The sequence below is a fragment of the Herpailurus yagouaroundi genome, unplaced genomic scaffold (genome assembly GCF_014898765.1).
Source record: "Herpailurus yagouaroundi ecotype Mexico unplaced genomic scaffold, PumYag 160, whole genome shotgun sequence".
Taxonomy (NCBI): domain Eukaryota; kingdom Metazoa; phylum Chordata; class Mammalia; order Carnivora; family Felidae; genus Herpailurus; species Herpailurus yagouaroundi.
In genome coordinates, this window is record NW_024412401.1 from 49366660 (window position 1) to 49392792 (window position 26133).

The 26133-nt window shown below is 52.3% G+C and overlaps 2 protein-coding genes across 21 annotated transcripts in view; one reads left to right on the forward strand and one right to left on the reverse strand.

The window, feature by feature from the left end:
* The window catches only part of RALGPS1 (Ral GEF with PH domain and SH3 binding motif 1), a 275161-nt gene that overhangs the window by 142034 nt on the left and 106994 nt on the right, over positions 1–26133 (forward strand). The gene's annotated exons all lie outside the window — the stretch shown is intronic.
* Positions 1–26133, reverse strand: part of ANGPTL2 (angiopoietin like 2) — a 34009-nt gene that overhangs the window by 2032 nt on the left and 5844 nt on the right. For 2 of the 9 annotated variants that reach the window (XM_040482357.1, XM_040482362.1), the window contains exons 2-5: positions 20435–20506; positions 17475–18340; positions 4154–4347; positions 2181–2451 (exon numbers count right to left, since the gene is read on the reverse strand). In XM_040482357.1, coding sequence (XP_040338291.1) covers positions 2181–2451; positions 4154–4347; positions 17475–18340; positions 20435–20506 — 1403 coding nt within the window. Of the gene's footprint in view, positions 1–2180; positions 2452–4153; positions 4348–17474; positions 18341–20411; positions 20507–22670; positions 22853–26133 lie in introns of those variants that run through there. The other 7 variants (XM_040482359.1, XM_040482365.1, XM_040482363.1 and 4 more) reach the window with 6 other exon arrangements.

Below are 26133 nucleotides of genomic sequence, written 5' to 3' on the forward strand. Positions count from 1 at the left end.
GTGAAATGAGGGTAAGCGTGGTGCCTCCCGCACAGGACTGTGTGGTGATGGAAGGAGGGCGCATAGTTAAGCAGTTAGCCCGGGGCTTGGTGCAGAGGAAGCGCCCCAGGGAGGTTTGAATAGGAAGCAGAAATGACCTGGGGTGGGCGGGGGAGCGGCCAAAGTGTTCTGAGGAATTTTTTAAGAGTTGCAACTGTTGGATCAAGATTTTTATAGAATGACAAAGGAAGTGTTTAAGATGAAATGCTCCTCTGTTCCTCCCAGCCTGTATTCCAGCCAAGTATTTTTTTATGATTTCACAAAAGAAAGATATTTTCATAAAACTTCTGGCACTATCATATCATGCTGGATTTTGCTGCCAAGGACAAGCAGTTCGGAACAACAGTGAAAGTGTGGGCAAGGTGCAAGCAGGCGTGCAGGGGCATCGGCCTTCTCAGGGAGGAAGCGGAAGAGGAGCTGCCAGCTGCTTGGGCTGCTCTTAGTTAAAAGAGAGGGTCCCCGGTTTCCTGAGCAGGCCTGAGAAGTGGACCCCCACTCAGAGGAAGGGCTGCCTCGGTCAGGTTTGTGGGCTGGCGCCCAATGGGGCCGGTGGCCCTGCTCCCGCTGAGGCCTTGGGATGTGGTAAGGAGGCTGCAGGCTGGCCGAGGCAGAAAGCTCAGGGGAGAATGGGCTCAGGCACCCGCAGCCCCTGCAGCCCAGCCCAGAGTTTTCCTTGGGCTCTGTTAGGCTGTCACTCGAGGCTAGGGACCAAATGGCAGTGCTTGGGTTTGGAGAGCAGAGAGAGCCCTTGGCATGCCATAGCCAGCGTCCCGTGTGAGTGGAGGCCCCTCCTGAGCTTGACCTGCATGCCTCCAGGGACAAGGAGCTCACTTCCTTGCCAGCCACTGACGGTGCTGTTGCACAGGCCTGACGGTTTGGGTCATAGAACAGTCTTTTCCCTCCTATCCACGATGGCCCTCGAGATGCTGTAGCAGTCCCAGTGTCCCCAGAATCTGACTAGCTCCAAGGGTCCCCTTCCTGCCCTGCTCTTCTAGAAGCCTCTATAACCCTGCCTAAGAAGGCATACTGTCTCGTCAGGGGCCCCTTCAGTGCCAGCCAGCAGGTGGAGGTAACTGCATGTCCCCCAGTGTTGTGAGAACAGCCTGCTAGAGTGTGGCTGCCATGGGGACCTAGAGTGAGGACCTCCCTCCTCAATATGTAGGTACAGAGCTTGCCTGAAAAATGCAAGTGGTTCCTGGGACCTTAAAGAGGAGGGAAGTGGCCTGCAGACCAGGGGGCAGGGAGGGGGCCAGATTTGCCCAATGATAACAGACATCCTTGGTCTGGAGGTAGGGTTGGTCCCTCAGACAGGAGCAGTGCCTTGCTGGCTTTGCCAAGCAGCTGGGGTGCAGAGGCCCTCATCTCAGGAAACTGGGTGTGGGGCCTGGAGAGGCTTAACTGTGGGAGGTTGACATCTGGACTCAGGGCTGGATTGTATGTATGTGTGTCTCTTAGAATATTCTGTGTTTTTTTCCCCCTTGTTTTTTATTTAATAAAGCCTTCCTAGTAAAGACCTGGCTTTGAGGCATATGACCCTGGACAAATCACTTCATGTCTCCTACCTGGTTTCCTCTTAATAGCTCCCTTACTACACTGTGTTAATAACACACGCTAATAATAGTAACCACAAAGACCGCCCACTTGGATTGAGCCCTCTTTGCCACGTCTGAGACAAAGCACTTGAGGTACATCCTCTAACCTTCTCACCACCCTGCAAGGCAGGCATTGTCCTTATTTCCCGATGTGGAAGCAAGGCCCGGAGAGATTAGTAAGCAGCATGCCCAAAGACACATGACTGGTAGGAGGCAGGGCCAGCATTATTACCCAGGTGTGTGGCCCAGGGTCCGTGGAGAGTGTGGCCTGAACACCTGGTGCCTCGGCAGAGAGGTGATGTGAAGGCTTGGCCCTGAGGGGCCCACAAATGTGTAATTTGTACACCTCTTTGCCGTTCCCTTTTTGTTAATGCCCCTCTGATCCACCTTTGTGAAGGTGGGCAGAGGAGTGGGTTTTCAGGGAGTAGCAACAGGGTCGGCCTTCTGGGCTCTGGGACCTTCCTCTTCTCAGGCTGTGACTCAGAAGCTCTGGCTTTGACCGACCTCTTTGCCCTGGCCTGCACCTGGGTTTGACTGTATGGGTCCTACCTGTGTAGACGTCATGGTCTCTGTCCAGGGTGGTGAACTGCTTGCCGTTATGCCAGGTAAAGGAGTCACCAGCATTGCCATGGTAGCGCCCCAGCCTCAGCTTGTAATACTCGCTCTCGGGCTCCAAGCGGAAGCTGGCATATTCTGCAAAGACTTTGCGGCCAGACCAGTCCTCCATGGTCACCAGCAGTTTGTAGTTGCCTTGGTTCGTCAGCCAGTAGATATTCTCCAGGCCTAGCCAGTACTCGCCATCAATGTTCCCAAACCCTTGCTGGGGAAAATGGAGGAGAGCGTTAGTGAGGGATACGTAGTGTCCTCAGCCAGCAGGGCCCCACTCTTGGATGCTCAGCCCTGGGCAGAGGAGATCAGAAATGGGCAGAGCATAAGGCAGGCCTGGGTTCAAATCCTCACCTCTGCACTTGGCTGTGACTTGATGAATCGCTTTTCCTGTCTGAGCCTCAATCACGCATCATTCAAGACTACTGAAAGTGTGCCTACTGTGTGCTAGGCATTGTGTGAACATGGGGGACACTGTGTTACCTTTACTACAGGGTTGTTGTAGGAACACACCTAATGTGGTAAACCGAGAGCCTAACACACAGTAGGCAGGCGACAGGAGTTCCTTGGACGAATCCTGACCACCTCTGAGCTTCACCGTCCCTCTCTGGGAATGGGATGTGTGTGAGGGTCTTGTGTAAACTCTAATGCACCAGACCGGTATGAGCTGTGACAAACACATGCTACATCTGCCCGGGCTCCCTTCTGGGTTTAAAATCAGCGGTTTTATTATTGTTTTTACGCTGAATTTAAGGAGTCATCAGCCAGGTAGTGGCCACTCAAAGTCTTAAGAATAGATGGGCTCGCTGATGATACTGATAGTATTCAGTGAGCCTTCCAGTGTATTGGCACTGTTCTCAGGGCTTTACGTAGGTTATGTTATTAATCCTTGTGCCAACTCTAAGAGCTAGGTCCACAGAGGCCCAGGGTCAGAGAGAGCCTGAGGGTGACTTGGGATCTGAAGCAGGCACCCAGTCATAACGACTGTGTTCTCCCGCCCCTGAGAAAAAGAATATGGGCAGGAGGAGGAAGGGGTGAAGGAGTGGATCTTCAGAAAGCAGAGGAGAAAGAGAAGAAAAAGCGACACGGGCTGGGCAGGAGGTGGGCTGGGAGCAACCAGGACAGGAAGGGGCCATGCGAAGCCACGCACAGGCGTCATGGCCAGGGTCGTTCGTAAGCTTTGGTGTCAGAGGCCTGGACTCGCTGCTGTGTGCAGCCCCGAGCAGGTTGTTTCACCTTTTCATCTGTAAACCGGGGCCACACCAGGATCTTCCTCCCGGGGCTCGTGTGAGACTAAAGCAGGTAACAGTTGGAAGCACTTGGCATGGTGCCTGGCACGTGGCGGTGGCATTTGGTGAACTGAGCTCCTTTTGCCACCTTCGGCACCACCCCTGTCATCTGACAGACGTATGGCTGAGCCCAGTGGCCTTTCCTACCACTGGGTGGGCATTCAGCTTCCTGGGAATTCGGGCCTAGTGTTCCCGTGTTTCCCAGTAGCAGGCCCTGGGGACCTGCCCCTTCTGGGCTGAGAGACCAGGTCTTCCCGCAAGGAAGCCCCAGCTGGGAAAAGGATGCTCCCTATACCCAGACAGGGATGAGGGGCCACCCCCTAGCAGCATTTCTAAAGTCCCACCATGTCCACGGGCCTTTTGTGGTGTGTCCCTAACTCGTATCTTGTAGCAGTTGTCAGCGGCAGGCAGGGGAGGGGCTGCTGGTCCTCACCATCCCTGGTGGGTTTGCAAAAATGACCTCGTCAGTGTCTTCCTCACCTCACGTGTGTATTGCACGGGGCCACCAAGGCCTCGACAGGTCAGCATGCACCTTCCCTCCAAGTGGCCTTCTCACCGGCTGGTCAGGCCTCTTGGGGTGGCCCGGTTGCTCTCACCGACAGCACAGACAGGGCCCGGGGCTCTCACCTTGTATGTCTCCCAGTTCCTGAAGAAGTTGACGGAGCCGTCCAGGCGCCTCTGGATGACGGTCCAGCCCCCGGGGTCGTGCCTCTGGTCACACCACACCTGCATGAGGCGGTTGGTGTTCTCTGGCTTCACCAGGTAGATGGAGCTGGTGTCGTGGCCATCCTCCAAGGCCTGCAAACAGTCTCTCCACGGGCCTGGGGATACAGATGTGTGCACGTCAGAGACCTCCCTGTTGCCTGGCCATGGAGTCACATTTTCACGTGCCTCTCACCCCAGGCCACACTCCAAAGCAAGCACAACCTCAGGCAGGCCTCCAGCTGGGAGCCACAGGCCAGCAGTGAGAGGGGACTGATTTTAGTTTTCTGTAAGTTCAGGAAATAACGTGATGTAAAGGCAAGAGCCTGGGGCTAGGGGTCAGGGTGCCTGGATTCCCAGACCACTTTTAGCTCTGACTCCCTCACGTGGTGATTTGGGCAAGCATCCTTACTTCTGCAAACCCTCAGTTTCCCTGGTTTGTAGAAAGGAGATCATATTTATCTCTCTCAAGGTTGTGAGGATTGCTGAGATCCTTTGTGTGGAGTTCCTGGAGTGCTTTATCTTTTAGCTGGTGGTATTGTGAAAAGAGAGATGTGCCTACCAAAATGCAGCAGTGTGGAGCACTGCTCGGGCTCGGTCGGCCTCACCCCAAGCAGAGAGATGGGTGACTGCCCTCCTGAGTCCCGTGGGCTGAGGTTGGCCTATGTCACCTCAGTCCCAACTCCACGCTTGCCTTTTCTGTGACAGTGCCTAGGGACAGTTGCAGTCTTTAGTGAGGAACTTCCGTGGGGTCACAGTGCCCAAGCAGTGTCCGGAATTTGGCCATGTGGCCAGAGGTGTCAGGATATTTCTGAGATTCAGACACTAGCCTCCAAACAGCTTTTTTGGGGGGACCAGTCCCACTCAGCCCAATATGCGTATTTTCCAAAGGAAGCTCATTTAGGGCCAGATGCGCAGAGCATTCTGAGGTCACTGTGCTATAAGCAGGTCCACGGACTTAAAGGATGGTGTCCAGGATACCTTCCGGTCCATGGCTTTCTTCTGGAACTGAGACCAGATGAGTTTTGTGTTTTTCTGGGACTTCACTGAGCTTGGGCAGCCCAGTCAGAAGGAACAGGTGCCATGAGGGGTCTGAGGAGCCACCGTAGGCTTTTCACCACCCCACCCCCACCTCCCCTAGTGGTCTCCTGGATGTCGGTCACATCAGCAAGAAGGTTGAAACTGGGGTCACCAAGGTCCATAGAAGCTGGGTTCTTCCTTGTTGATCTCAGGAACCTTCAGAAGTTTGTTTCAAGACCTAACCATTGAACTACAGATTTTAAAGTAAATAAAATTGCCACAGTTTGCTTCAGCTTCTCTTCAAAATTGTCCTCAAACCAAGAATTGTTAAGACCAAAAGTGCTAAGGAAATTTCCTCTCATTCTCTGAATGTGTGTGTTTATTCTAACAACTATTTGCTGAGCCCCCGCCCTCGCAGGTGCTGTGCCGGGTAGTGGAAGCCTAGGGCAGGGTTCAGGGCGGCTCTGATACCCAGCAAGGGGAGAGCTGACCTCACCAGCCTCTCTCAACTTGAACTCCTGTGCATTCCTGTCCTTTCCCTTCTGCGTGTCAGGGAGGGGCATCGGCGGAAGGTATACTCGGCTTTTCCTGCATAGATCTAACTTCTCAAGATTCCTTCCTGGTTAGACTTGGGCTTGGTTAGTCCACACGTGATAGTTAAATGAGAAAAATTTGGCGGGTTTGTTGTTGTTCTTGTTGTTGTTTTTCTGGACGGTTCAGGTGGGCTTTTCCTGAGTCCTTGTACTGTGTTCGAGCCTCCCCACCCAGAGCCTGACGGGGAAGGGCAGGGGCGGTCTTGCTCACCCCTCCCCACCCCCAGTGCCTGATCTTGCGCCTCAGAGAGGGGGGTCGCTCTTGGTGCTTCCCGCTGACAGGGAGAGCTTCTCACCATTTACCTGTTCACCAACCTTCTCCGCCCCAACGGGCGGGGCGGGACCCTAAGCACTGGCCAGGCAGATGCTTCCGTCTTTGCCTTGTGCGTCTTCTGTCTTGGAGAAGGGGAGGCCAGACCTCCAGAAAGAGCATTCAGGAAAAATAAAAAGGTTTTGCTTGTGTTCAGCTCCCAGCCCCAGGGACCAGGGCAGAGAATAAGGAGGCTGTCCCCGACCGCAGAGCGCACAGTGGCCGTGGGAGGGCCCCCAGCGCTTTCCCAGGTCAGAAGCACAGGAGAGGCTCTGGGAATGTCTAATGGGAATGCTGGGGACAGAGGTCCAGCAGAGGCCTGGAAAACACCCCCCAAAACAAGCAGCCAGCCCTGTTACTGCAGGGCCTCCCCGGGGCTCCGGTGGGGCTCTCAGAGGGACGGTCTTGGTTTACAGGAGGCACTCCGTCAGGAGAGGCTTCGAAGGCCACTGGGAGAGTGGCAGGTGGGTCTCCCAGCTCCCAGCCTGAGCTGCTTTTGTGGGTGCCGCCCATGCTTTCAGCTTCACCTTTGACATTTCTACAGAGGGCTCTTTTTAAAAGGCAAGTGTTTTAAAGTGTGAGGTCACTTGTCGTCACCCACTGGACAGATGAGGGGTCATTAGGTGCCACCCCTGAGGTTGGTGGCTTATATGGCAGATCCAGTGTCTGAGCCCAAGTGGCCTGGGTGGTCCAGAGCCCAAGTCTAAAACCCTTTTCTTTTTCCCCAACCATAGTGAACTCCAGGGTGGGGGGCCCAGGCTGACATATCTGTGTCCCTAGGACTATTACGAATCTTTGCCAGTCAGCCAGGTTTAAAAAATAAACATTTACACTTCTTCTTTGTCAAGGTATTAATACCTTTTCAAAGTTTTTATTGAAGATTTGTTTTTCTTCTTTGCTTACCTTTTGGTGTCCGCCTATTTTCATCTATTTTAGTATCTTTTATGATGTAGATTTCCTTTTTTTTTTTTTTTTAAGGCAAATCTGGCAGTTTTTTCCTTTAAGCCTTTCCAGAATCATGGAGTAGGAATAAACTAGTAAAGAGGTGTTGCGTATTTTCTGCTGTTAAAAAAAAAAAAAAAAAAAAAATCTGCGTGTCTCCTGCACACTGCACTTGGCCTGAGTCTCAGGACCCGTCAGCTTCCATCAGTAACCACATTTCCAGACCAGTTTCCCTCCGAAACCCTCGCAGAGCCCTAGCAAACCGCCTGCACTGAAACACGCTCCCTTTTCTCCCATGAAAGGCACCAGTGGCAAAGGTCAGAAACCTAAATGACGGACAAAAAGGAGTCAGAAAAAATACTCAGCATTGGAAAACTGGCAGCAGTAATATGATCAGGGGGCAGACAATGGCAGCAGGACTATCATGTGGCTCTGTTCAAATGGCCGATTCAAATGAGAAACCTGTAACTGATACAAATACAGGAGTCAGGAGCCCTCAGCTCAAATCTTGGTGACTCCATTGCCTCGCACTGTGTCCTTGGAAAGTTCCTTGAGCCTCAGTTTCTACTTCTGTAAACAGGGGTAACAAAGCCACCTGTTCTGGGGGCCTCGCAAACACAAGAGCACCCAGCGTGAGGCCAGCCAGGGCAGGTGCCGCTCGGGGTTCTCTCTCCTTCTTTCCTCTGCGGGATGAAAGCTGATGGTTTTGAAATTGTCCACTCCCCACCTCCCCACAGCCACATACACACAAACAAGTAACTGTATTTGCTTTTGAATTTCCAAGACTAAAATGTACAGTGATTTACTGGTAGATGTTTTTCTACAGAGCACATTTTAGAAGTCACAGCTTCAGTGGAGAAGCCCCCAAAGATACACCGAAATGAAGAATGGAAATCCTTTTTGTCAATGAAACTGCGTTTTCAGTGTGCAGTGGGCAGGGCTCTCCCCCTGGAACAGTGCAAAGTGCCCAGGCGGTATTTCGCTTGGCTCCTCTTCTGAAAGGGCAGCGTTGCCCAGAGCGTCAGGCCAACACTAACTCAGCAGCACCACGGCTCCGAGCGGAGTAGTGCCCGACCTCATCTCTATAAAGACCATATTTACACTCTCAGCAGAGCTGTAGCCAGAACGTTCCACGTGAAGGGAAGTGCAGTCACCATGGCCGAGCTGAGCCTGCGTGGTTCCTTAGAGAAGCAACACAGGGTGTGGAAAGCACACAGGGCCTGGAATCGGGAGGCCTCAGGAAGAAGGGATACTGGCGATGGGAACACAAAGTATACAGGTCTTGGGCCCCCAAACCTCAGTGTCAAACCCGGTGAGGGTTGGAGGTGATCAGGTTTGAGTCCCCTCACTGCTTCCTTCTTCCTGTCTGGGGTTCTTACACATCAGAAGCATAGCCTCCTAGGAAACCAGGAACCACTTCTTGATAGCTGATCCCATGCTCAGTATGCCCGGTGAAGCGCCTTTCTGGTAAAGCTGGGCTAGAGCCTGCAGCCCGGCCAGACCTAAGTGTAACTGCCTAACCCCAGGTTCCTCTCTGGGTTGGGGGCAGACCAGCTCAGCCTGACCTGCCCACTCATGTCCCTTTGGAGAAATGGGTTACCAACTGCATCAGCTGTCAGTGCAGTCACCCCTCCTGCTAGGGAAACGTGGCCCCGTGAATATCTGACCAAGCCCACTGGCAGCACGTTGGAGGCCTGGAGCTAAGAAGTGGGTAGACAGTGATGCCTCTTCTCCCCGGCTGCTCCGGAGGCCTGCAGAGAGGAGCAGAGTCCCTCCTGGCCATCAGCTGGACCAGACCATGTGGCTGGCCAGCGGCCTGACTGGCCTCTTTGACCCATAAGCCCAAGTCTCAGGACTTGACCACCTGAGGCTGTGCAGAGGCCCTGTGTCCTGTGGGAAATGTTCTAGGAATGTTTTAGTTCGTAGGAAGGCGCCGGGGAGAGGCTTCTGTGATAGTACCGAGATGCGCTGCTTTTTCGTGAGAACAGTATGCTGTTTTCAATTATTCTCACCGATGATCTGTCTCCAAAAAGTCTTTGTGCCACTCCCTGAAACATTTTTCTAACAGGAGAACTGACTAGTTGTTGAAATTGGATCTGGAATTTCCTATCCAAATTAATCCATCTGAGAGCCAAGGCACGTGGACTGCTTAGGTGTGAGTCTTGCCCTGGCCAGCGTCAGGACTTGCCAGGCGTCCTGGGTGAAGGGCAGGAGAGCAGACACCCAGAGAGGGGATCGGTGAGGAAGAATTACATGGGCTGCTTGAGCCTTATTTATCCAGAAGGCTTGGATAGATAATATTTTGGTTGTGAACATATGTATTCCATGTCAGTCACCACTTTTTCACTGAACTGGAGTACGAAACAATAACCTAAACACAGGAACAGCTGGTGTGTTCGCAAAGGCACCTGAAGTTCCTGTAGGGCCTCAGAGCTGACGTCACGGGTGTCATTGCTGGTGCTGCCGGGGAAAGGGTCCAAACGCGCGTGCCCGCCGTGGAGGCCGCTGTAGTCCGCAGACGACGGGCACGGTGCCTGGGGCTGACGAGCTTTTCAGGAGTTTATGAAAGTATTTGAGGCCTAAAAAAAATTTATTGGCTCTAAAATACGAAAACTGCAAAATCAAAGTTTATAAGTATGTAATTAAATTTCTACGAAGTGGGACATCTTGTCAAGTTCATTAATTGTTAAATTTAGTCTTCATAAAAATGTTATTACTTTTGAAAACAATTTGTAGGTTAGATTTTCCTCACTTCCCAAGAATTCCTGAACATGCTTGATGTTTGCCGAGAAATCAGAGCCAGCCATAAATTAATTGTGTTACTCTTGGCCAAATAATTTCAAAGAGCAAAATTTAAAAAATCCGTTCAAAATTTTTACAGTGGAAGTTCTATTAGATGTGGGAGGTGGGCGTGTTTCAGCGGATGTGATACACGGGGAGACTTCCCATGTAAGAGCTCCCGGAGCCCTCGAAGAGCATAAAGGGGTCCTGTTTCTGCCTGTCTGACCTCAGGGTAAACAGACTTGGCAGCATTCCTTCCCAAAGGACACTTTCAAAAGCATTGTGCCCACTCCTGGGTTTCCATCAGTACCCTTGGGCAGGAGGAGAAAGATGGGCTTTAAAGCAATTTAAAAGCGAAAAGAGGTTCGCCCTGGAGGGGCTGTGGTGGGCTCACTGTGTGCAGAGCTGAGCCACACACTGTGGCTCCCAAGACTGGTGGGGGTGAAGCCCGGAGTTCCTTTGGTTCAGTGGTTCAGTGGCACCCAAGGCTGCCCCGGGGCAGGGATGTCACTGGACGCAGAGGCGGGCAGCACTTTGAGCCTCCCTGGATATAGCGATGAGAGTGAGCAAGCGTCTCTCAGTCCAGAGGTCGACGGTGCTGTTCTGCAGGCACATCGTGGAAGAGCTGATCAGACCCGTGACAGCAACCCACAGGTACCGGGCAGGTGGTGTTCAAGCTGTCTGCCAACCTATTAACCCTTTCCAAGATAGGGAATGAGCTTATGGGCTTGTGCTTACAGAACCTGTGTTGGCCTTCACTGATCACCTTTTAATTTTCCAAATGCTCACGAACCCCTCTCTCTGATCTTTTTTATAATTTTACTGGGGTTTAAGCTAATTGTTCCAGATTTTCTAGTATTTCATCCTTTCTCTTTCTGAAAAGAGGGCATTTGCCCAGCACCAAGCCTGTTCTTCGTGATTTCTGGATGATTGGGGGCAGTGATTCTGAGTGCTTATCTGCTGTGCCCTCAGCCTCCTCATCTCCTCCTCCAGGAAGTCCTCCCCAGCCCCAGAAGAGCTACTTAATCCTCCTCGGGGTCCCCATGATGCCTTATGATATATCTATTTGTCTGTCTATCTATCTATCTATCTATCTATCTATCTATCTATCTATCTACTGGAAGAGAATAAGAATGATGACTACCATGTACCTGGAGCCTTTTGCCAGCCAGGTGCTTTACCGGGGCTTTCATTTCCTCCTCACAAGCCTCTCCAACAGGGAGGGAACTAAGTCCCAGGGAGACTGCACGTCTGGAAAGAGGAGGCTCTAGGGTTAGAACTCACGTCTGCCTTCTGGGCCTCTTTCTCCCTGCTGCAGCGTGCTGAGTCTGTGTCACCGTGCTAGGATTGCTTGGGGTCCCGTCATCTCATCGGTCTCTGGGATCCTTTCGGGTGGGAGCCTCATCAGGGGCGTGATTGAGTGTCCATCTTGCCAGCACTTAAGGGTCCCTTAGTGCCCCGCGTGCCTTCCCCCATCTCTTCTCCTTTCTTCACCACCGTGAGCCACGTTCTCTTTGTCATCTTCCTTCTGTTCTTCCCACTTTGAGAATCAGTGATCAGTCTGGGAACATCTGGGAACAGGAGCCCCACAGCAGAGGGTCATCAGGATCCAAACCAAAACCTGGGAACGTGTGGACGGTCTGTCGTAGGAAGTCTGCCCGTTGTATCTGGGATACTGCCAGACGATTGGATTTCTGCTCTTTTGGAGGTTACTCTGGACAGACCCCCTAAGACATCTTAATTTCAACAGTTAGAGGGGTTTTTTTTGGTTTGTTTTTTTAAAAAAACATTAGTCATTTAAACTAAAATTTTCTTTTTCTTAGCAAAATTTCTCTGTATACACTGTAATTCTAACTTAAATTACTGTATTAAAAATCTGCTAAAGGAAAATCACTTATTCATTTGAAAAAAAAAAAAAAGCATTACATAAAAGCATTCCAGGTCCTGTGGTTCCACTGGCTCATCTTGAGGTACAAAGCCAGGGTCGTCAGGCTTCTTTTTTTAAGGTGCTCCTCCTCAAGAGTCATCCCAGGGGTAGCTGAAGTTGAGACATTACTTTTACAGCACACGCTCAACACGCCTAACCACCTTCGTTTTAGACACCACTGAGTATGATGCTAACATAATTCTGCTTTATCAATCTCTTTTTTCCTGGGGGAGCATCTCAGGGTAATGATACAGTCCACTGCGCAAATTCACCCCAGCAGTCCATCCATGTGGCTTGGAGCTGGCTGCAGATACCCAAGCGCCAGGATTTTCCAGATGGCTTCTAGTCTGCCAAGTGCCAGACTGTTGGGATTTCTGGGCCACAGATGCCAGATCACCACTTTTAATAGTAACAAGTTGATAGTTCATCCCGTGGGGCTGTAAAGAGACCGAGCCTGTATGTAGCTGAATGTCTTCCTTGGAAAACACCCGAGTCAGGCAGGGAGAGCTTGCCATCACACTCGAGGCTCTCTGTGATCCGTTCCCCGAGGTATCCGAGGAGAAAAGAGAAAGCAGAGCCAGAAGGAAGATGACCCACCTTGAACTCCAGTGGCTTTTGTTTATGAAGAAGCTAGCAAAGAATGCTCTTTGAAATATCGCTGGATTACGTAGTTTGTAATGAATTTGAGAATCTTACTTTGTTCAGCAATAACATTTCAGGAACAAGACAGCATAGTGCAGTGAAAACAGCACAAGCCCTGGCGGCAAGAGACCTGGGTTGGGTTTTCCGTCAGCTTCGGAAAACTGAAAGGCAGAGCTGGTGGTGGCTACGGTCACCCTCCCGTCCTCACAATTCCCAGGTGCCTCTCCGAGTCCCTACAGAGCTTCAGGCTTGGAAGCCCAGTCGCTGGAGCTGGTCTGCACATGGGACCAACAGCTTTTCACCTGGAATGACAATTGCTTGACCTCCAGAAAGAATGGAAGCTACAGTGTAATCTATCTTGTTCTCTATTTTAAATCCACAATCGATAACATACGTATTTCCTACCTCACAGGGGGAAGTAAAATATAGGAGGGAAAATCCACCTGGGAAAACACTTGTTCGAGTTGTCTGTGCCTACCCGGCCATAGAGCATCTGGTGGGGGGAACGGGTGGTCTCTGTGTTAGCAGTGAAACAATGTGGTTGCCACCTAATGTGGCCCCAAGAACAGATCACCTCTGCTGATTTTTATGTATTTAACGTATTTAAAGAAATCAGGACTTCCGATTTTGCTGTACGTTGAAATGCTGAGTAGAAATAAACCCAGAAAATGTGTCCAGATTCAGTACAAATTAAATCAGATTTATCTGCAGCTTCAGTTGGGTCCGTTTACTGGAAGTCAGGCACATATTAGGTTTTCTGTGGGAGAGCTCAGTTGTTTTAGACATTCTGCAGTGTGATGCTAACTCAGTTCCGCTTTATCTTTTTTTTTTTTTTTTTTGCATCTCAGGGTTATGATACAGTCTACTACCTAAATTCACCCACAACAGTCCATTTGTACGACTGGGGAGCTAGCCACACATGATTGGTTGGCTTGGTCTCTCCTATACCTGAATAAGGGGACGGCATGATAGTGATGAGTTTGCAGTGACGCTGTCTTGTGGTGTTAGAACCATAAGAGTCCTTCTAGCAAATCCACCAACTCTGTTCCCAGGGCTCTTTTAGAAGGAGGTGCTTGGAACCTAGTACATAGAATAGTGATGGAGGGTCACATCCCAGGTTGCAGGCACTTGGGGCCAATTCACGCGTTTATACAGTGATTTTCACACCAGTTCCCCTCCAGCCTTTCCGTGGAAACGTGCGGTATCCCAGAATGCTTAAGACAGACTCAGGTTTGAGTCTTGGCTGAGGCACTCCCTAGCGGTGTAGTCTTGGCTGAGCTACTTACTCTCTCTGAACCTCAACATCCTGGAAGCTATGCGTCCAGAGACTGATCTTAATTCTGCCAGTGAAAGGCTCTGGGTTGATGAGGCCCCTAATGAGCTCTAATCTTTTCTGATTTTGTGGTCTCCTCTTGATCCCTTGAGAAGCAACCTGAGCTGATGATGTTCTCAGGAGAGAAAGCAGCTAGAAATGCCTACACCTTTTGATTTTTAAGGATTTGTTTCAGGCAGGGCCTTGCTGTGGCAGCTGGTGCTAACACTGCCTGTCCTCCTGTGACCAGTCTCGATGGCGGGTGCCGTGGCAGGAGGACTGGCATGTGCCCGGCTGTGCCCGCACAGAGCCGAGGGACAGTGTCCCAGGCCTCCTGGACCATTTGGGGAGAAGGCCAGCACTAAGGCTCCATCCTCTCTGTTCCTGTGCCTTTTCATGACCCCGGCAGTATTCCTCTATGGCGGACCTGTGTGATGAGTGCGTGCGTGTATGTGTGTTTATGTGTCCAGGGCACACGCGTGGAGAAGGAGGTCAGGGGATGTGTGAGTGTTAGAAAGTGGAGAGGACAAGAGGAAGGGTGGACAGCAACAGCCGGCCCACCAGGAGACAGGGCCACAGGGAGGGCCGTTTGGCATAGGCCTCGTCAAAGCATCATCCTTACTGAGACGCCCCAGGTCTGGCCAGACCTGAGGGAGGCAGGACAGAACCCCAGTGAGACACCAGGGAAGCCAGGAGCTGCCTGGGCCTCCCTCAGGCTCTCCGTGGCCTGGGCCTGGCCTGGGGCCAGGCTGTTACTGTCTGGCTGGGAACAAGCTGGTGAGTGCGGCTCCAGATAAGCGGCCTTGGCTCCCTCAGTCCCTGGGGGAAGGGTGAGCTGTGGGCTGAGTGACCCAGACAATGAGGAGAATAGCGGATGGCTCTGAGGTTATGGGATGAAAGGTTCAGAAGCTGCCAAGTCTTGCACGCAAAGGTGTTTCTGGCCCAGTGCTATCCTTGGGAACAAAGGACCTCATGGGTGAGAGCACAGAAGAAGGTTTTGTCTTCCAGGCGCAGAACCTGCCCTGGAGCTCTCAGAACAGTACTGATAAGAGCTCCCTGCTGATTGGCTGAGAGGCCATTGCCTTTTCCTCCGGGTGTCATCCAGCCCCAGGAAACTACTGGGCCCTCCCTGCCCATTCAGCTACCACAGGTCTGGCTGTTGACATCTGGAGTGGGGAGGTGGGTCACAGGGAATCTGTTACCAACAATCACTACCAACATTTGGGAGGGCTTTTTTTTTTTTTTTTTTTTTTTTTTAGAGATAAATTATGTCCACATGAAGTCACTGCCATTCCCTCCCATGAAGGTGTGCTTCCTTAAGTGGGAGAGAAAGTGGGTTTTGGGGTGTGTGCAGGGGCCTTTGAATTCACACAGACCATGATGGACTGTGAACGTGAAGAAGCAGGGGGTCCAGACCATTTGAGGTGCCCAGAGTAGGGCCATGGTCCCAGGACTTTGCACAGACTCATCTCCATCAGGGACTGACTAGTAACTCCATTGTCCAACTCCTCGGTCCACCTGGTAGACTCTTCCAGATCATTCACGGAAGTCCCACCTCCGTCCACCTTTTCCCTTCTACTCCAGGCAGACTCAGTCACGCGTGCCACCTTAGTGTCCCCACAGCCCCTCCTTCACCACTCTGCAGGGCACTTAGCACACCATGGTATCACCCCAGTGACTGCATAGCCCATGATTTTCGCTGCATTCCTGATTTCAGGTACCTCGTTGTGTCGGTCCCATCAGTTCTTACAACGTTCTGGTAATTTTGGCCTCGATAGATGCTCCCCCCAGAGAAATCCTTTGTCAGATCTGATGTGCCCATCTCGGGGGGATGGAACTGAGAGGGACGTAATTTTCTCACAAGCAGACCACTAATAAGAGGTGGATGCAAAGCTAGGTCTTTCTTTCTACACTCTTATCCCTCTCAGCTCAGTTCAAGCTCAGGAATGTCCTGAAATCATGGGTTCAGAAACCAGAGGTGCTTAGGCAAGAAGAGGTCTGTTGGGTAACCATTGAGGTCAGCCAGGCTCACATCACGAGTGTAACATTCAACTGAGCCTTCATTTGGTGCCCAAAGGCACGTTTTACCCTCTGGGCGGTCTATCAAGACATATTAGCACGCTCTGCCCGCTCTTTCAGAGCTTCTGATTTAAAACAGACATGTGTACAGAGGAACCAGTCATCTGCTGTAGAAAGCCAGTGCTAAAAAGGGACTGTTTGTTTATTTCTATCTCCTTGCTTTAAGATAAAGAGACCAAAACGGAAGGAAACCCAGAGCTACCAAGTACTGAGACTTTCCATGGGCCCAGCACCATGCCAGACACATTTTTTTTCCCCCAGTATTTCATCTTATCTTTGGGTAGGCATTATTTTAATCTATCCCTAATTGACAGATTGAAACAGAGGAAACGGAGGCTCTGAGGGGCAAGGTGACTGGTCTGATGTCCCAGAGCTAACCAGTGGGGGAGTCAGAATTTGAATCTAGGTCAGTCTCTTCAGAACTTACGTTCTCAACCTGCAAACCCAGCAGAGGGCTTTCTTGCGCAGTGCTGCAGGCAGGTGCTCCCGGCCACGGGCCTGCACAGTGTTGCCCTTGTCTTTTGCATGGGCCACCCCCTTCTGGAATTAGCAAGAAGCTGCTCTTCCCAGTACTGGTGGTTATTTTCAGAAGTGTGAAATAAGTGTAAAACAGGATACTTTCAGTAAAAATATCTCCCTGCTTGTATAATGAAGTGGTACCCAAATCACTGACTTGGAGCAGATAAGTGGTTAGTTTCGGCAAAGATGAATCCAGTTCTCATCTGACAGCCCATCTGGAAGGCTCATACAGTCCTGGATGGATGTGAGGCTGAGCTTCAGGGGGCTGGGCTTGTGCTCCCCCCAGACTCTCCGAGCACAGAGGAGTCAGCCCTAGATTTAAAGTGACAAGGCCTGAATTCCAATCCAGCCTGAGCAGGCTAAGCCTGTGAGCAAGTTACTTATCTTTTCAGTTAACCTTCCACAAGGAGCTTCAGGGGTTAGTGATACAATCAAGATCCATGGGCGGTACCTCGGTCAAGCTTTCAAGCTTGCAAACGTACCAAGTCATCACGTGTGTCCCCCATCACCATGTTCTGAAAATTACCGTATTTAAGATGAAACATGTATTTAAGAGTATACGGAATCGTCACTGAAAATCCTAGACAGCAATAGACTCTAGGAAGTGTATGGAAAGTACTCCTTCCCATCCCCTAGCCCCTACGACGTGTTTATCATACCTTTGCCGTGATAACACGTTCTTTTCCTTTGACTGCTGGTTTCTTTGGTGAGCATTTATCAGCTGCCAGTTCTCTGCCAGGCACAGCACAAGAGCTTACAGGAGAGACATCCTGTTGCCAACACAGAGCATCTAACACAGAGCCCCGAAAACTACGGGCCTGGGGCTCTTGCCCGTCAGAAGCCAGAGAACGTTTGTTCTCTTCTGAGACTCTCCCGGTTTCCTGGTTCTACCTTGGAGCATCCGTCTAAGGCACGCTGCCCCCCCCCCCCCCCCCCCCCCCCCCCCCCCCCCCCCCAGGCTGCCACGGCTTGGCCCGAGGGATCGCTCGGGGATTGCGCAAGTCTGTTGGCCCGGCTTCAACTTGCCGTGGCTTTTCCCCCACTTGTGGTCTCGGCCAAGGGAAGCCTGGCGCCTGGCTCTGAGGCCCAGATGGTGCGGGCTCCCTCACGGAAGGACTTACCCGACGGCTTGTCTGTGGAGGACGGGAGGCTGGTGAGGGTAGGCATGGTGGGCAGGGGGGGAGGCAGCACCTTCAGGTTCTGGTCGCTCTGGATCTCGTTGGTAGAGATCTGGTTGATGATGCGATTGTAGGGGGACGGCTGGTAGACCCGGGGTGGGGTGACGGGGGGCGGCTGGGGCATGGGCCTGGCCGCGGGCACCCGCTGGCAGTGCTCCTCGAGCTGCGCGATGATCTCGGACTGGTTGTGGGCCAGCGTGGCCAGGTGCTGGTACTTGTGCTCCAGGTCCTTGTACTTGCTGGCCAGCTGCAGCATGTCGGCCGTCTGGTTGAGGATCCTGTTCTCCAGCTGGGAGAGCTCCAGCGCGTTGTCCCGCTTGCGGATGATCTCGTGCAGGAGCTGCATGTAGAGCTGCGTGACCCGCGAGTTCATGTTGCGGCTCTCCTTGCGCAGCAGCTTCACCTCGCTCACGATGCCGCCGTCCACCTCCACCAGCTGCTGCAGCGTCTCAATCTGCCGCTTCTGCTTGAGCAGCTCGCTGTTGAGCAGCTCCAGCTCCTGCTTGTGCACCCGGTTCTCCAGGAGCACCTCGGGCTCCTTGGAGTTGACGCAGATGGCGCCCGTGACCCGCTGCTGGGGCACGATGAAGGTGTAGGTGCACTTGTCCGAAGACTCGCCGGCCCGCTTGTACCTGTTCAGGTAAATGAACTCGCCGGGCGAGCCCTCCTCGGCGCCCTCCAAGCCTTCCTTCTGGCCTGCCGCTGCTCCCACGGCAGCCAGCAGTCCCAGCCACCAGTATGTCATGCACAGCGGCCTCATGGTCCTTGCAAAATGGTGGTTCCTCTTGGCGAACGGAGCCTGTGAAAACCTGAAAGTAAACAGAAGGGAGATTCAGTAACGGTGCTGTCACTGCCAGCGGCCTGTGCCATAAATGAGCTCAGCCTTCTCGCCAGGCAGATCTTTCCAAAAATGTAGCTTCAGGAGGCAGCCCTTCTGGAAGCAGCAGAAGGAGACAGGCAGGTCTCAGCAGAGGTCGAGGGGAAATGGGAGGGGACCAGGGCATCTGGAGGCAGGAGGCCACAGCCCTGCCACTCCCAGAGCCAGCCCCAAAGCCCAGCCCCGTCGCTGAGCTCCTGACCCGAGCCTGAACACCACCTGAAGGCAGCTCCCAGCTGGGGCAGGGAGGCAGAGGAAAGCTTGTCCGATCTCCCTTCTCTGCCCCACGCTACCCAGGCCATCACATCTCCCCGTTCTACGTGTTCCTAACCCCTGGGCTTTCCCTGGGTAGCACAGGTCACAGTCGTGGTGGATAGGAGTTCTGTGTGATCTCCTCTGCCGGACTCCACACTCCATGAGGGCAGGTGCTGGGTCTGATTCCATCCTGTGTCCCCAGGATGCTGCACTAAGCAGGCTTTCAGCAAATATTTGTTAAATGAACGAATCACTGCACGCGGTATGGAATGTGTTCAGTTGGTAGTGGACAGTGTCAATGGAAGGATGTGTCCAGCCGCATGGCTTGGGTCTGTGTGTTAGCCAAGCTATTGAGTCCAAACAGGAACAAACAACTGAGCTCTTCTAAATCCAAATATTTGTGATAGCCAGTAACGGCAAGGTCCCGGCCACTGCGACGTGATTAAAGCAGGCGGAAGCGGAAAACAGACGTGTGTGTCCAGATTTGTTTCAGTTCTGCTCTTGGACCATTCGTCCCTTCACTAGATAGCCATCAGACGTCTCTGGGGTGCCAGGCAGCATGCTGGCTGCTGGACGGACGGCCACAAACAGGCCGGAGGCAGCCCTGCCCTCACAGGGCTTATGCCCTGTGGCACAGTCCCTGGAGAGCCGCGGAGCAGCATAGCATCCGCTGTGAAAGGGTAGAGCAGGGAACTGACCTAATCGGAGGATTCAAGAAAGCTTCCCTGAGAAAGTGACCTTTACGCTGACCCTCGGGGGATGAGCAGGATTTGGCCAGGCCGAGAGGGAGGGGACGGACGTGCACAGATCCCTCCCCTCGCCTGCTCAAGGACAGTGCTCCAGCAGCAATCCCCCACCTCTCCTGCATGATCGCATTTTTCCTATAATCATGCTCTTGTTTCTCTCAACTTAAAGAAAACCCATCCTCTCTTGACCTCACATCCCCTCTCCGGCTCCAGTTCCATTTCTCTTTGCTCCCCTTGTAAAAAGCAAAACCCTCTAAGGAGTTGTCTGTACCCAGTTTCCAGAAAGTCCCTGTCTTCTCTTTCTCTCTTGAGCCCACTCCCATCGGGCCTGGCCCCTCCCCTCCACTCTACGTGCTCTGGACAGGATCACTAGCGTCCTCAATTGCCAAGCCCGGTGACCAGGTCTTGGTGCTCATTATGACTTGCCTCTCCGCACTGGGTGACATGGTCGGTCGCTCCCTTTTTAGACTCCTTTCCCAATGGTCACCCTTTCCTCCTCTTTCACTGGCTGCCCCTTCTGTCTCTTTTGCTTCTTCATCCTCTTGTTCCTGTCCTGGGGGACTCAGAGCTCAGGCCTCAGACCTCTTGTTTACCTCGGTGATCTCATCCGGTCTTGTGGCTTCCAGGCACTGCTAACTCCCATATTTATTTCTTCAGCCCAGACCTCCCCCTTTGACTCCAGACGCATCCGTCCAACTGCTCCTTTGACATTTCCACTTGACTGTTTACTAGGCCTCTCAAACTTAACTTGTCCTGAAGTGAACTGGCATCCCCATACCTCCATCTGGCGTGTTCACCTGCCATGTTCTCTGATGTTGGTAAATGGCAACTCCATTCTCCTGGTTGCTCATCCCAACAACCTTGAAGTCATCCTTGACTCCTTTCCTTCTTTCATACCCCACCTACATCTAATCACCACCAGCTTGTAATAGCAATATCCAGGGCATATTCTCAGTATCCTGCTGCTGCCCCCCACCTCCCCTATACCCGGGCACAACCCACCTTCACCTCTCACCTGGACCGACCTGGTCTGCTGCTGGACCTGCCCCTGCCCTTGCTTCTTGCAGTTTATCTTCAACCCAGCAGCCAGAGTGATCCTTTAAAAAAAAAAAAAAAAAAAAAGAAAGGAAGGAAGAAAGAAAAGTCTGATCTTGGGGCACCTAGCTGGCTCAGTTGGGTTAAGTGTCCAGCTCTTGATTTCAGTTCAGGTCACGATCTCGCAGTTCATGGGATTGAGCACTGTGTCGGATTCCATGCTGACAGCACAGAGCCTGCTTGGGATTCTCTCTCTCCTTCTCTCTCTGCCCCTACCCCGCTCACGCTTGTGCTCTCTCTCTCTCAAAATAAATAAATAAACTTAAAAAAAAAAAAGTCCGATCTTCTACTCAGAATCCTCTGGGAGACCCTCATCTTGGAAAAAAGCTTAGATAGTCTCTCAGGCTCTCCCAACCTGGCCCCCCTCCCCCCCTGACCTCATCTCTGACTCCCCTCATCCTTGGTCATGCCGCTGTAGCTACCTCAGCCTCCTCGGCGGTCCTTATGCTCTCCAAGCACACTTGTGACTCAGGACCTTTGTACACTGTTCCCTGTGTGGAACACTCTTACCTCTCTTTCCTCATTGCTCATTCCCTCACCTCTTTCAGGTCTTTGCTGAGATGTCACCTTCCCAGGGAGGCCTTCCCTGCTTATTTAACATTGTGACTTCACCACCTTCCCCTCCAGAGTCCTCATCACCAGTAGACATCGAACATTTCCCTACCGCACCCCGTGAACGGAGCCGTCACGAGGGCAGGGTGTTGTGTGCTCCACTCGCAGTGCCAAACACCTGACCTGGAATATGTAGGCACTCAATAAATATTTGTGGACCGAATGAAAAGGCACACCTGCCAGCAGTTACCACATAGTGAGGAGGGCGATGGGGAGGCGGAACCAGGGGAGCCCATGCAGGTGGCTGCCAGAGGGGACACCACCCGCACAGGAGGAGGCTGTTCATATTTATCGATAACACCCATAGGATCTGTTTACTGAGTGCTCGCTGTGTACCCGCTCCTGCTCAAAGCATTTACAAGCATTTTCTACTTTAATGAATTCTTGCAAGGTAGATACTGTTAAGATTCTGTTGTTATTTCCATTTTACAGATGAGGAAACTGAGACTCAGGCTAAGTAGCTTCCCTAGGAGCACACAGCTGGAAGGGGGCAGAACCAGGGATAATTGGAGGGGTCAGGAAAGCTTCCCTGATCTGATCTCATGTATTCAAGCCTTCAAACTCTCCCTGAGTGCACAGAAACGTACTTAATCCAGTCTTTAGTAGTAAAAGACAAAACAAACAAACAAAGTGTTAGCATCACCACTTTCTGACTTCACATTAATTTATGCTAAAACCAGCCTGACACAGAACCTGAAGGTTTTGTCTTCCCCTGGCCCTTCTGGGGCTTCTCTGGTGAGCAGCCCAGGTTCAGGGTCCACCTTGTGCCAGCTGGTGCGCCATTACAAAACAGACCCTGAGCTCCCCAGAGCCACTTGGAACTATTTTCTGCTTGAATGAGAAGGTCTAAGCATGGTTCCGGGGCCAGTTCGGGCCTTTGGACCAGGCAGAGAAAGGTGTTCGGCAGCCTCTGCTGTGGGTTGGGCTACGTAAGGTAGGGCTGCAGTGACGTTAGTGGAAACCAGGGTAAGTTTGTGAGTGTTTGCCTGGTTTCCAAAGCGCTCCGGCTGCTCCTGCACCAGCCCATGGCCACTCCCGGCCCAGAACAATGGCGAGGAGCTGCACCACCGGCTGGGGCGGGCAGGCCGGGACTGCCTTCCCACGGGCTGCTCACCTGAGGCAGCTGCTAGTGCCGGTGCTGATGCTGGTGAGGGCCTCTGCCTTGGCCAGGAAACCTCCAGGGACACGGGGAGGCAACCTGGCTCCAGGAAAGGGTTGGCTTCCCAGCCTTCCCAGGCCTCAAGACCTGGCAGGGTGTCACTGTTTATCACTGAGGCCTGGCCCCTCCCACATGTGGGCTCTCAGAGCTTCTCCAGCAAAACCTGTGCCCTCGGGCTTGAGATCCTAAAGGCTGAGCCTCTTCTACGAAATGGGGGTGATCCAGCCCACCTTGCACACTACGTAAGGGACATAGAAACGCTACCTCAACTAGAGATGGGAATAACACGATAGTGTGGCGGACAGCAGGGCCGGACTCAGTGAGGAGCGCCAACCATCCCCCGCCCAGGAGATAGCACAGTTGATTACTCGGCTTCTCAGAGGAGGAAGTTGTACCTGTCACAGGAGCTGGGCCCTGAGCAGGAGGCGTGTCTGGCCTCCCCTCTCAGCCCCGAAGCCGCCCTCTGGTCAGACTGGGTCCTGGCTGTCTTGCTATCTGTCCCAGGATCTCACGTGATGCTGGGCAGGAGTGGAGAAGCAAGAGACGGGCAAGCTGCCTTTACACAGCATTTCTTGCACTTGTTCAGTTGAAAAGAGCACCACATTTGATCATTAAACACTCACACAGGTTTTCAGGTTCACAAGGCCCTTTCCATACACAGTGTCCCATTCAGTCATCCCAACATTCAGAGCTAGTGACTTGGGTCATACCATTTTGAGGGTGAGGAAATTACAGCTCGAGAAGCTGTCTGGTATCTTTCTCAGGATGGCACTGCCAGGGGTGCCACCACGGGTGAAGTTCACGATTCTGGGGGTTCCTGTCACTTTTCCATGGGGTCTGGGTTTGGCGTGAGTGGCCTGGGCCCAGTGGGTTAGAGAAGGAGCAGGGTGCCGGGCTGTGTCCCTGACATACGCTGCCACGGACGATCTACTGAGGTGGTTGTCCCCCCCACTTCCCTTTTGTAAATGGGGACACTGAATCCCAGACAGGTTAAGTGACTTTCCCAGGAGCATAGGGCAGATAAGAGCCGGAACTGACCCAGCTGAGAGCTCGGGTCAGCCTGACACCAAGGGCTGTACTCTTTGCACTGCCCTTGGCTTTGGAGTCATTTGTTTTCCCTTAAGATTCTAACGCCCCTCTCCAGTGTTTCTGCTGCTTTGGCAGTTCTTAATGGGCAGTAACGAGTGTGTTTACTTTTGCTTTCCTGATATTTATTCAACTAATTGCACCCCAAGAGAAATAAGCCTCCCCGGCATTCCAGCCATCTTCGGCCGGGAGAAGGACTCTGTTCCAATCAAAGTGGTGCTCCTCACTTTCTTCCTATGACCAACAAAGAAAAGCAACTCCCAACTATTTTCCTTGGCTTCAAAATGAAAATAAAAACGATTCTTAAAATTGCTTTTCCACATTGTATTGTGAGGAGTTTCCATTATGTACGGGTTTCCCTCCCCACAAGTGGAGCTGGTGTGACTGAGCCACGTGACGGCCCCTGCACACTGGGAGGCGGCCTCCCCAAGGCTTGGGTCCCACCCAGCCTCCAGTGGGCAGCCCCGAGCGTCCCTGCTTGGCCTGGTGCGGTGGGGCCACACACTGTGTGTCCACATCCCACTCGGCACCACGGCACTGCAGCCCAGGCATGGGGCCACTTTGTGGGAAGAATCATTTTTAAAAGATGGAGCTCTGTGTCCTTCCCTGCAGCAGAAGCTGGTGGCCCGGGGGTTAGGAATGAGAAAAGTTCAAACACTAAGGATAATAACTACAGTCAGTTGTCACTATGACTCAAGGGTTTTATATACATGATCTTACTTAATCCTCCCAACAACCTCAGGAGGGAAGGCCTGTTATTTCAGGGCTGCCATGCCTGGTGGCCCAGGTTGTGCACTGTGCAACTCTAGGGAGCACAGCTTACATTCACGGTCTTTGTCGTTTTGGATATTTATATTACAGCCATTTTCTAATTCCCACAAAGATGCTTCTAAGACTAACGGCAGAGCTGACAATTATCCCCATTTGCAGGTGAGGAAAACTATTGAGAGTCTAAGACCATGAGTCATTTTGCCTATAGTCACAGAATTACTAAGTAGCAGAGCCAGTAACAGAACCCTAAAATATGCCATGCTGAATATGTGGAAAGAAAAGTGCTGGAGTGACAGGACACTGAAAAGAATTGCTCTCTGACCCCTGTAGGCAAGGGGAGAACAGGAGAGCTCTTGGGATCCCCAGGACTGCCAACCCCGGGGAAACCTCCAGATTCAAGCCAGCTCTCAGGGTGGTGCCTCATGACCAGTCCAGGCTGTAGTGCTATGTGAAGGGGTCACAGAACCTACCTCTCCCTCTGTCGCCAGCCCTGACCCCTCGTTCTGTGATCACGGAGGGCCAAATAGTCCAGGCCAGAGGACCTGTAGGAGGCCTGAGAAGTGGGCCTCTGCCAAGGCAGGATAGGAGTCTGGAGTTGCCGCCTGGCCCCAAGTGTGCCCGGCTGGCCCCTGACGCCTGGCTTTGGGGAAGCTGGGAACCTGAGCTTTGCTCGAGTGAGTCTGATGGACCTGAGCACGAATTGTGATTGTTAAGGCAACATCAGGACAGAGAGGAAAAAAATCAAAACTTCAGAGTTGACAGTTTTTCCTACGAAAGCTCGTTGAGATGTGTGGTGTGCCGTTGGGGTGGTACCCAAACCAACTGGTAACCCAGGATGTGGGAGGGATCCAGATAAAGGAAAATTCCAGAAGAAAGGACCCCAGAGGGTCCTGCTGACCATCTGACCAAAGGCGTAGATAATAACACCCCTTGTTTGTTTGTGGTAAACTCACCAGGTGCCCAGTGTGCCCTTTCTCATTGGCACTTACAGCCCTATGCATAAGGTTGGCCCCACTTGAGGCCTGTTATCTTATGGAATTATTGATAGCACCCCCTTTTACTTTCAAAAGTGTCCTAATTGGGTACCAAACTATATGGTCCCCTTACACCCAGAAGAAAAGAATCAACATCTGCGTTTTGCAGTAGAGTAAATCCAGATCTAGAAAGGTCAGGTCACCTGTCTAAGGTCCCTTGAAATCAATACCACGACTGGGATTCAGCTGTCAGCTGCAATATCCACGCCCCCACTTCCATCAAGATTGTTTCCCCAGTCAGTATGAACAAAAGGTGCCTGTCTGCTTCATGGCCAGGATGCAGATTGCTTCTTAGTCACTGGACTGAATCAGTAGAAAATGGCTTTCAGGTCAGTACAAGGGGGAGTTTTGTTGGATGTTAGAAACCGCTTCCTGACTATTCAAGTGGCGAGGCCCCCAAACGGGCATCTAGGGATGAGCAGTGGTGTCCTCACCTTAGGAAACCTGAAGGGACTGTGCGTCACTTGTCCTAGGTGATTCACTGCCAGCCCTGGGGGCCAGGGAGGGAACAGCCGCATCTCCAACTGCCGTCTCCTCCCAGCCCAGGATCCTGTGATTCATTTCCCACCAGAAGCCCATGTGGGCACCCAAGGAGTCTGGAGCCAGTTCCCAGACCCTGCCAGCTCAGCTCTCATAAGACCTTCAAATGAGCCATTTGTTCACCCATCCATCCTTCTGTCCTTGAGCCTTCCCCGCCAGCCAGTCATCATATGCTGCTGCAGCCTGGGTCCAGCCCTGTCTTGGGTGGCGGGAACACAGGCATGAGCCAGAGAAGCAGAGGGTGTCAGATCGGAGAGATTTTCCCGGAAGAGAGCAGTGGGGGGCTCTCATGCTCCTGTCACTGGTGAGCTGCTGGCTCCAGGGAGGGGCTGAGTTCATGGAGAGGCGGGTTGTGGTCATGCCGTGAGATCATAGGGCAGGAGGGGATGTGGTTTAGGCCGCGGGGAGCTGGTTGCCTTTGCCGGGG